The sequence below is a fragment of the Etheostoma cragini genome, chromosome 2 (assembly GCF_013103735.1).
Source record: "Etheostoma cragini isolate CJK2018 chromosome 2, CSU_Ecrag_1.0, whole genome shotgun sequence".
NCBI lineage: Eukaryota > Metazoa > Chordata > Actinopteri > Perciformes > Percidae > Etheostoma > Etheostoma cragini.
In genome coordinates, this window is record NC_048408.1 from 16,154,127 (window position 1) to 16,165,507 (window position 11,381).

The 11,381-nt window shown below is 40.8% G+C and overlaps 1 protein-coding gene across 1 annotated transcript in view; it reads right to left on the bottom strand.

Annotated features, from left to right (window-relative positions):
* zcchc7 (zinc finger, CCHC domain containing 7) overlaps nt 1–11,381 on the bottom strand; it is a 51,236-nt gene that overhangs the window by 10,191 nt on the left and 29,664 nt on the right. Inside the window, exon 7 of the mRNA XM_034858463.1 lies at nt 8,192–8,227. Coding sequence (XP_034714354.1) covers nt 8,192–8,227 — 36 coding nt within the window. The remainder of the gene's footprint in view (nt 1–8,191; nt 8,228–11,381) is intronic.

Consider the following 11,381-nt stretch of genomic DNA (forward strand, 5'->3'; position numbering starts at 1 on the left):
CATCTATATATAGGTTCAACTATATTGTGAGGTTTTGTCAGAAAAAAATGGGTGTGTAGTGTGAGGGTCTCCACACAGTTATCAGTCACCACAGACTGCCTTCATGACAAACCTTGATTTGAGAGTTTTATAACGATGTTGCTAAATTGTTTTTTCTCTCTTCAACAATGTTTCTATTATATTGTGACTACAAAGTCACATGTTTACTTCACATTCACATGTCCCTGCTACATGCATTGTGTAATTTTGTCAATTCACTTATTTCTGTCTATATAGCATCTTCTTTTTTTATATTATTGGAATAATAATGCCACTTTTATTTTAGTTCTACATGGATTGGTGTCTACCTGAAGGTCATTTGTGGATGAAACGTCATGTCCATGTAGAAGTAAAAAGAATATATATACACAGCGGTGCTCATAAGTTTACATGCCCATGCTTGAGTTGACTAAAAAGAGGAATTAAAAAAAACATGTTTTGGAAATTTATCTTAATGCCTTAATTTAAAGATTAGGTCAAATCCAACTTTTAAGGACACAAATTTTCTTTGGGAATGAATAATGTATTGTAAATAAATAAAGTATAAGTATATAAGTATGTAGGAATATAAATAAAGTGTTTTGGAAATTTCCAAAACACTATTTGTATTCCTCTTTTTAGTCAACTTAAGCATGGGCATGTAAACTTATGAGCACCACTGTATTGGGAATAAAAACAGCAGTGTGAGGTATTTTTGTGCAAATTATCGTTTCCCAACACATGGAAAGAATTTATGAATGTATGTGCCTGATAATGATCGAATTATATAAATAGCACACCACTTTAAATCCACTTTAGTCTGTCACTTTCTAAATTACACCACTGTGGGGAAGGACAGAGGGATGAAACATCTTTAAATCAACAAAAAAACAACAACCAAGAAGTACAGTAACCATTTATGTTCCTAACAAACTGCACAACAAATAAACTCCACAAGGGAATAAATCTGAAATAAAACTTCCTCTCTTCACCAGTACAATTCTCTGTTTGCCCACTAAAGGGCGCTCTAACACTGCATGCTGAAAAGGTCCTACAACGACCCCACCTGTGGCCAATTGCAACTGCTGAAGTGAGACTGGTGGAAAAGATGCACTCCGCCATATTTATGAACTTGCATTTAAAACAATTAAACAGTGTAAACAAAAAAATGTATTCTTTATATTATACTGTATGTCTGTAGAGATAAAACAGTTTGGAAATGTATTAAGAGAAAGACTAGGCTTTGACCTGACTAGGTCACCCAGGATGATACACACTTTAAGCTTCAGCTTAATGCACTGGTAGTTTTTTCACTTTGAAAAAAACTGTTATATCTAGCTCATATGACACCAGAGATGCACTTAAAGCTACTTTTTGTAGAACTGGTCTTGTCATGCAATTATACTGTGAGGCAGCGAGGCAAACAATGAACCTGGAACACAACGTACCCGACACGTTCACAGAGATCGTCTCTACGAAGCACCAAACATTTAACAACTACATTGCAGGATTACCATCATGTCTGTGACTACACGGTTTGTTTCTAGTTTTTGTTACTAATGTTTGTTACTAATGTAACAAAATCCCATAAGAAAATGTATTTCCCTCAGACCAAAAATTAATCCAACTGCTCTATATTCCCACATCAATGAAAAAAAAGAACCAATTTATAACCCTAATTAGAAAACAATGTTTGAAGTACATCATTTTAACATGTAAAACTCAACTTCAATATTTTCAAAAAATGAAGTCAAATTAAATGGGGTTTGAACAAATGTGTCTTTAAACTTTTAAACCTATTGTCAAGTTTCATTATCTGTACATTTTAAACCATGGGATGAGTATATTTAACATGGACAGACTTAAGAGGCCGACTTTGTTAAAAAGTAATTTTAATTCTCTGCCCCCCTCCTCCCCTATAGAAATTTAAATGTATTTTCTTTTCCACAAAGGTGGATTTTAAGGGGCAAAACGTCCTAACCTTGGGCTAACAAAGGCATGTGTGAATCAAGCATACAGTAGAGAACCCTCTGGAGAAAGACGGTGATACAAAAAGGTATAAAACATAAAACATACTAATGAAAAGGGGAGAAAAAAGGGCAGTGAGGTGAGGAGGAGGGACACCAAAGCGAGAGGAGTTAAAACGGCTTAATTTCTGTGGTGAACAAAAAGGTCACAGACTGTTTTTCACCGGCTACCCAAGTCACTGACACACGCACACGCACACGCACACGCACACACACACACACACACACACACACACACACACACACACACACACACACACACACACACACACACACACACACACACACACACACACACACACACACCCTTGAGGAGAGAATCCGCTCGATACACACACCACCGTAGGCAGAGGTACGGATCAATAAACACACACACATACAGGTGTCACCACTAGTATCTAAAGAGAGGCCAATCAATGCTCACACACTGATATACCTGTACCAATCATCTGCTGTGTGCTCAGATTCACTCTCCTGTCTCTTTCACCCGTTTTAATACACTCCCCCCTGGTCGTTTCGCTCCCTCTCTCCTCCCAACCTTCTGATTATCTTACAACAACACACCTCTCCCCCCTCTCCAGCTGTCTTTTCCCTCTCTGTCTCTGGTCCTTACAGAGTCCAATTTTTCCATGTAGTTGAATGATGAATGATGAATCCAATGTCCCATTTCCCCCTTTCCCACTCTGATACACCACATTCGGCTGGCAGAAATATAGCAAAAAGGCACAGTTGATTATTGATTAGGATTTGACTTTTGAGTTTTAAAAATGAAAAGGAGGTCAATTCTAACTTCCAATCCTTGCTGAGTACATAGAGAGCCTAAACTTCCTGCAGCAGCCATGAGGTGGTGCTCTGGTTTTTTATCCAGCGTAGCAAGATCCTAACAAAACTAACAGGAGGAAAAAGTGTGTGTGTGTAATGTATGATTAAATGCACGCATTTCTGAATTATCTTTCATGCATTAATGCAGCATGTGTATGGACAGCAGGCCATTCAACTTGAACTGCCTTTACTGACCGTTCTCCATCCATCTTTTACCACTTCACTGTACTCCTCCTTTTTTGTCTCCCCATTTCAGTTTCTTTCCCTCTGTCCTCGTCTTCTTTCTCTTTTCTGCGTTGTTGGCTGCTGGTAATGATACAAGTGGTTGTTTGCTTTTACATCCTTTGTCAAAATCTCTCTCTTAAAGACACCACCATTTGTTCAAATACACTGTGCGACATACTGAACATGAATAAAAAATAAAAAAATTGATAATCTATTAATTGTTTAAAGCTTTTTGTCAAGCAGAAACGACAATTGTTTGATGGTTTTAGCCTCGGAATTTGCTGATTTTCTCAGTTTTATTTAATTGTAAATTGAATACATTTGGGCTAATGACCTTTGGACAACAAAACCTATTTGAAGATGTCACCTTAGACATTGGGTACTTGATGTGGGCCCCTTTTTTTTTTAACAAAGTCCCGACATGTTATAGGCACAACGATTTGAGAATTCCCAATACTGACAGATTCATCAATAACAAAAATAATTTTTGAATGCACCACTAAGCTACTAAGCTTTTTGTATACCTGTTACTGACTGGTTTAATGTAGTCAACATGCCACTCTCACATTTTCAATGCCGTTTCAATTGTGTTTAGTAAGATAATAACATTTTAAGCTAAACACCGGCAATTAATATTGTGTTCTGGCATGAGCCATGACTTCTCTCTACAGTCTCCAATTTGCACTAACATGATGCAATGCACACACCCATCTTAGACTTAAAGTTCGCACCTGTTCTTTTGGGCTTGTTCCAAAGGCGTTCTTGGAAATGATGAAAACACTAACAAAATAAGGTTGGCAGGTAAAAATATGTACAAATATCCAGCTAGAATGCATTCAACATCATCCCAATGGCAGGGTATTTTGAGATAAATTATAGTTTGCATGTACATTACTTATAGAGAAAGAAAAGAAAAGAAAGATGTAAGGGAGGTAGGCAGATGAGGTCTGCAGGAAAAAGACCCCACGCTGTAAAGCTTTATGCAAAAGCAAGTAAGACCAGGGTGTAGGCGTTTGAGTGGGTGAGTGAAAGAGATACTAAGAAAGAGTTGTTGAAGTAAACCTGTTCTTCCAAGCAAATCTTTTTGTGGGATTACTGCTAAAAATGTGTCAAAACCATATGACACAGACAAGATGAAAATGTTGTGTAGATAGGTTTTTATCCCATGTACTACTCTATATATATATATTTGTAGAAGTGTGTGTGTGTGTGTGTGCGGGGGGAGGGGGGGGGGGTATTTGTGTGCCCATGTGTGTCAGTATCTTACTTTCTCAGTAAATGCCCTGGGGCTTTGTGGTCTATACTGTGTGGTTTGGAGGAGTTTGTTAGTTGAGGGCCAGGTGCAGGCAGACAACATAGACTCACAGAAGATAAACGGACCCAGCACACACACACGAAGGATAAATGGACCCAGTAGCAAGGAGGTCTGACAGAATGCCTTTTCACACCTGGCTGAGCCCAGCGGAAGGTGACAGAGTCACATCTCCCAAAGCAACGCGCACACACACACACACACAGACAGACACACACAGACACACACACACACACACACAGGGGAGTTCAGGGTCATAAGCAGCATCATGAATAAAATGAGGCTGTCTTAAACAGAAGGAGCCCTGTGTATGTGTTAGGGTGTGTTTGTGTCTGTGCGAGCCCCTAACCCCCATGCCAGTTTGGATCTGTAACGACCTTCTGTTCCCAGTGCTTAAATGGTTTAAATACTTCAATTAGACCTGGGTCACAATCCTCCACCCGTTAAAGCACACCGTCACACGCAAACACACGCAGAAACACACAAAAAAGGTGGTTTTGTCATCTTGCTGGGCAACCCAAGAATGTTTCTGGTGCTTTTTCCTCTCTTTTGTGGATCAAAGTTAAACTTGACAATAAAACATATAGCTTTCCACACCCACACATGAGCAAGTATTAAACTTAACTCCCATTCTGTCTGCCAGCGTCTCCCCTGGAACTTCTGTTCCCTGTCCCTCCTCCTTCCTTCGTCTATCCCGCCGTGCTACACTAGCCCTAACGATGCTGCCTTTTCATTAGACAGCCCATGCTAATTAATCTCCATAGAGGAGAGTGACAGACCTCCCCCAACACATACACACACACGCAAAGTGCACGCCAAGATATATGCAAACACACACTCTTCTTCCCTCTCTCTCTCTCTCTCACTCCCTCGTCCCGAGTGGCGTTGGCAGCCCATTTCATGCTTTATCACGTCTTTTAATTGACAAACAAGCTGCTCTTTTCTCTTAGGCTGAGGTCTATATCACCCCCTCCCTCTCTCTCACACACACACACTCACACACACACACACACACACGTACGTTATCTTTTCAGATTTGGGATGAACACACACACACACTCACAAATAAGCAAACGCATCCCCGCTGACATATGGCCCATGTGACTGTCACAGTTTTCTACTCTTTGACACATTGTTTATGCACAGATTCAGGCACGCGCACACACGTCACATGTGTACTTAGTTTGAAAATAAAGCCAAAAAAGTCAAGGTTCCCATCACTGAGGGCACTTCCTTAATCTTCTCAGATGCTTTTTTACCTCCATGGTTCACTCATCTGCTACAGGGCAAGGTCAATACCAATCACAACAGACTTATTGATTTTGAGTGATGCTCGTGGAAAATACTTTCTTTCTGGTGTTTTTTTGGAACATTCACATGCTAAACTACATATATCTAGTTCCTATCACATTGCTCAAATTTGTTTGGTTGATTTTGATAGGCAATAGCAAAAGGAGAAAGTGATGTGAGGGTCATCACCCAAGACCTTACGTTATCAGTTTGGTTTGATAAATGCAGCCTATACCCACTGATGCACAATCTCCAGTTTTCATTTTTTGTGTTTAAGTAGACCACATCCTGTACATTTAAACACTGAGTGAATAATTAAAATGTCTCTCTTGCAGAGTTCATAAATTCATATCGTTCGTTATGCTATTGGTTAAGGCATATTTTGTATAGTACGATTTAAAATTTTTCTTTTCTGATAAGGCAGATTCTGCATAAAAAAGATTTAAGAGCAGTTCCCGGCTGTAAGTGGGGGAGGGGGAGTGTGCTGCTGGCTTAGTCACCCCCTCAACCACCCCTTCCTCCTCCTCCACCACCACCTTGTTCTTTTACATTTCTCTGCTTTTAATTGGTACTCTGAACAGAACTTCTAAGTCCACTGGGATTTTGCTAGATTTGACAAAGGTTGGGTACAAACAGTTAGTACACTGCGTACACTTAAAACAAATAACACAGGAACATTTTGTCACCTCTCTTTTTGGCCCTTTTGCCATGCCAAATTCACAAAGAGATATACTTTAGTGTAATGACCTATAAAGTGTTCTGTGTACCTGGCATTGTTCTCTCTGTTTCAGGAAGCTCCCAATTAACTCCGCTACAGCGTGCAGAATGGCCGGAGAAACGTGCGCGACCGCCGGCAACAAAACAAGGTCCAAGAGTCCAAGAGCCTGGGCGTTCATCTAACATGTGTTTGTGTACCAGCCCATTCTCATAAAAAAATTAAATGCTGACGCTTGGTCATTTGTTCTTCGCATCAGATACTGACGCAAAAGGCTCCCCTTAGAGTCTTTTAACAACTAAAAGTCCGGACCCAGGTCCGAAACAATATTTGTGTTTAATTACATTGTTTACATTTGATGCCGTTATTTTTGGTTGCACATAGTGATTTTGCTAGCGGTTTCCAGAACTTTCCATACCTACGCCGTGTTGTCACCATGTACGTGTGTTGAATCTCGCTTTGATTGGTGAGTAGACGGGCTGATTGTGTTATTATGGTATTACCACCAGCAGCAACAACGTCAGCACAAACTGCAAGCACTTTTGTCAGCATTTTTGTGAGTGTTTTCTAATTGACTTCTAATGTTTTCGTCTGACCAAACTGAAATTAAATATCTAATCTCCTCCTCCTCTGCACTTACATGAATCATTTTTGGTTGTTCTAGAAGGGTTTTTTCCAGGTTGTTTCTTCTTCTACTATTGTACGTAGTGGCCTAGCATCCTTTAATTGGTCCGAAAGTCCAAACCATCCAAAAAGTGTTTTCATACTGAAAACAAACTGAACCATGGTTCTGTTTGGTCTGGACCGAGACCTCTTTTGATTGGTCCAAAATTTGGTCTTTTGAAGCGGACCGTGATCTGAGTCACCTTTCTCACCTGCAATTTTGGTTCGGACCAAACAGAAAAATCCAACCGGACCAAATAAGGTAGGTGTGAAAACACCCTTAGTGTTGGTATGGGACCTAATACATCCACGTATAGGACGGACCGAGCATAGCAGCAAATCGACCACAGCGCTGTAAGATTACGTAGTATGAAAAGCGACAATGGTAAAGAGTAGTGTTAAAGACTAGACTGGGCAGGTGGATGGGTCAAACAACACAGTACTTTCACCCATGTATGTGGGACACACACACACACACACAAATGCACAGAGATTCCTCAATTTATGGTTACTGTTAGACCTAAATATGTATACTCCTATATGTTGCTTTCCTCCCCAGCCAGGTTGTAACATTAGACTTTGCCAGTGTGGTGTGTCAATCACATTGTTTAGAAAGACCCCTGACTTGTTTCTTCCTTTGGACATACTTATAATTAGGAAATACTTATAGGGTAATTTAAAGTGTAGGGACTGGCTCTGTATTATATCTAACCACGTCACTTAATCCTCAAACCTTTCAAAGATGCCATGCTGTCAGTGCGTAGTATAAAGAAAAGGGCATTTGCTCCTCCATCAAGAAAAAGATAGGTATACTTAAAGTTAATGCTTCATACACCAGTTATAAACGGCACCTTTCTAATGTATACCAATTTATGGCAAATGTATACCAATTTATATGTTCAACCAAAATATAAAGATCTTTTAATGACCTCTTAATTTTGCAGGCACAGTCTTCATATATGAAATAGCCATCTAGCATTTATCTGTGTCTACAGACTGATCATTCTTTGCTCAAGCTCACCAACGAAAACATAGGTGTGTAGAAGGTGTCAGATGAAAGTGTGAGCAGCGCAAGCGCGAAGTTTGCTGCCAGTGCTGGTCTTGTGGTAAGATACTCACCGTGTTGTGATACTGTCTCCAGATCTCTGGACAAGCCTGAGGAGAGAGAAAAAAACATTTGATATGGTCATCAAATATACAGACAAATGTAAACCCTTTTATGGTGCCCATTAAAGCAATAAAGCAGATTAAAAAGAGGGGAATTAAAAAATGCCTAAAAACAACCTGCAGGATGTATGTGTATTTTTTTCTGAGAGATAAACATACATACACATAGGATATTACCGGGATTAAGACAGATTCTGACTAAAAGAGAGGACAGAGAGAGGGCCAAAAGAAAACTGGAACAATTAATGGTGTTTTTGTTTGCCTGTCTGACTCTTTAAGTCTCTTCCTCTGTCTCTGAACCACTGATTTCTCAGCAATAGCTTGTTTCCCTTGCATGTGTCTCTGAAGTCACTCAAACAGTCAGTAAGTAAGGCAGTCAGTTGTTTTGTCCTACTGTGGCTAAAGCATTATCTCCGGGGCTTCGCCACGCTGTTCCTTAAGCGTTCCGACATCCTTCCCCAACCGCCGCCACTTCCCACTGGGAAATTGAAAATGCCGCAGTCGCCGCAGGCAACAAGATTTATCTACTCACACACCTACTGAGTGAGAGAGACATAGAGAGAATGAGAAGATTTAAGCCTGTCTTGTGAGAAAAACTGTGTTTAGTTTTCTGTTGCATACACTATACAAATTCCTATACAAATGTGCATAAAATGCAAATTCTTGTCACATTAAAAAGTGAGTATGTACAAGTGTTTTTTCAAATCCAGACTTTTAAGCTTGTAAAGAATGCTGGGCATTTCTGACTTAATCTGAGCCGTTTAGATTTGAATACCGAGATGGGCAAATATGAATTTCGGTTGCTGTATTCTCCTCCATCTCTCATCTAGCTTTCTTTTATTCAACAACCCCCCACCACACCCACACCAGCTCCCTCCCGTTTGCTCTCTCCCTCCAGACCGCCGGGGTAGTGTGTTGTTGTCGAGGGCGACAGGCGAGGCGAGCGACACACTTGCGCTCCGTCAACCGTCTGTCTTTAATGAGAGACACAGAAAGGCCCAGGGGACAGAGACCTGACTCTCTTTCTCTCTCTAACACACACGCTAACACATACAGTATAATTTGTGGGCGTAAGAAAAAAAAAAAGTTATGCGTTTCAAGAAAAGGGTAATTACAATACCACACAACTTTGCAATACTGTTTGCTGTTGAAAACAATATGCAGAAGAGAGAGAGGAAGAACAAGATGAACATGTGGATCGGAGGGAGAGCAGAGAAAGAATGGACGAGAGAGAGGGGGAGAAAGAGAGAAAATGGGCGGTGTGTGTCCTGGTCTCCGCTCTCCCTCTGGTGTTCACCAGGTTACTCATCCATTACACAGAGCACAGTACATGACTGACTGGCAAAGAGCGAGAGAGAGTGAGGTGGGGGAGACAGAGGCAATCTCTTACATGCACACAGGGTTTTCCATTCTATGGCATTAGCGTAAATGGGCAAGGTAATGAACGTCGCGGAGGGATAATTGTCATTGATGGTCATTAGATTCACCCTTCAGTGCCAACAGCCACGTACACACACACACACACACACACACACACACACACACACACACACACCTGGAATATGCAGCATGGTAGAGACATAACTAAGCTGTAATTGCTGAAGTGTATCAATTAATGTGAACAGCAGCGTGTGCTGACCCCTGGTCACTTATTATTTCACTCATTTCAAGAGAAAAGGTTTGGGAGAGAGGTAAGAAAAAGAAGGGGGAAGTGAAGAGAGGGACCAATGGGGTGCTAAGATAGCTCAGTTGGTAGAGAGGGTGTGCCCATATATAGAGGTTTACTCCTTGAAGGAGCAGACCCGGATTTGACTCCGACCGGCGGCCCGGCAACCCTCTCTCTTCCTGTTCGTTTCTTCATCTGTCTTGTCAATAAATGCCTAAAAATGCGCCACAAAAATCTTAACACATTTCTTTTAGAGAGGGGGCATTAAAGAGAAAATAAAAGTACATAAAGTATACCCTATTTCTGTTATAAAAGGTGGCTGGTGCTTCATTGTTCTTATTAAAAGCCAAAGCCCCCTGCACACACTTCCTCAAACAGTAGCATAAAGTTGGTTGAATTCCAAATTTTCTTACTCCTGAAATACTTCAATCCCTTCCTTTTACTACTAGTACAGTGCCCAGGACGATTGTTTGGCCTGTGGTATTGCTGCTTGTAGTTTTCTCCAGAACCATTGTCACCCAAAATGAGTCATAGATGGACCCCAAAGCACTGCAAGTGTGCAATCACAATGTATTTCACTAACTTACCGTGTACTTCCACTTCAGAGGAAAACATTATACTACTACATTTACCTGAAAAGAAATCTTACTGGTTATGTTGCTAATTCAGATTTTACTCACAAAATATCACAACTAAAATGTAAATAAATCACAGACATTTTCCTAATGTCGGTGCACCCTGTGCCACTCATCAGGCCTGTTATGAAAGCGTCACTCACTCACTCACACTCACACACACATGGCCCTATCTTGCACCCGGCACAGGGCAAAGCCAGACGCAAGTGTATTTGCTAGTTTAAGGCCAACGCATTTCTCCAGTTCACTGTTATTTTAATCGGCTCGTGCACAGCACGCACACTATGCTTGTTACAAACACACACACACACACACACACACACAAACACACACGCGCAAAAGATTACAAATGAAAATAATTACACTGCAAATCTGTCATTATAGCAACGCGCCAAGTTACAAACGCACCTGGCTTTTAAAGGGAACAGGAGATGACACTGATTAATTTATTCCATATTACGCCCAAACCACATGTAGGAAAGAAAGAAGACACTAAGTACAACCCTTTTGAACCATGTGCCTGGCGCACAGACCCTTTTTTCCACTATCAAACTAGCAAACGTGGATATGGACACTCCCTAAACTCACCTGCACCATGCGCTTCATGCCATGCACTTAGCTAGTTAAAATGGGCCTGGAGGGTTAACACAGAGGATAAACAGAATATATTCTTATGTTGATTGTGTATTTGCTTTTATTGTTGATTTAGTAGCATTTCTGGCGTTTCCTATATAGATTTTACACATGCCTATTACCTCTCCGGGGAACCATCACCTTATCATGGTGGAGAGGTTTGTGTGTCCCTATGAACCTGAGGGCTGTGTTGTCTGGAGCTTTGTGC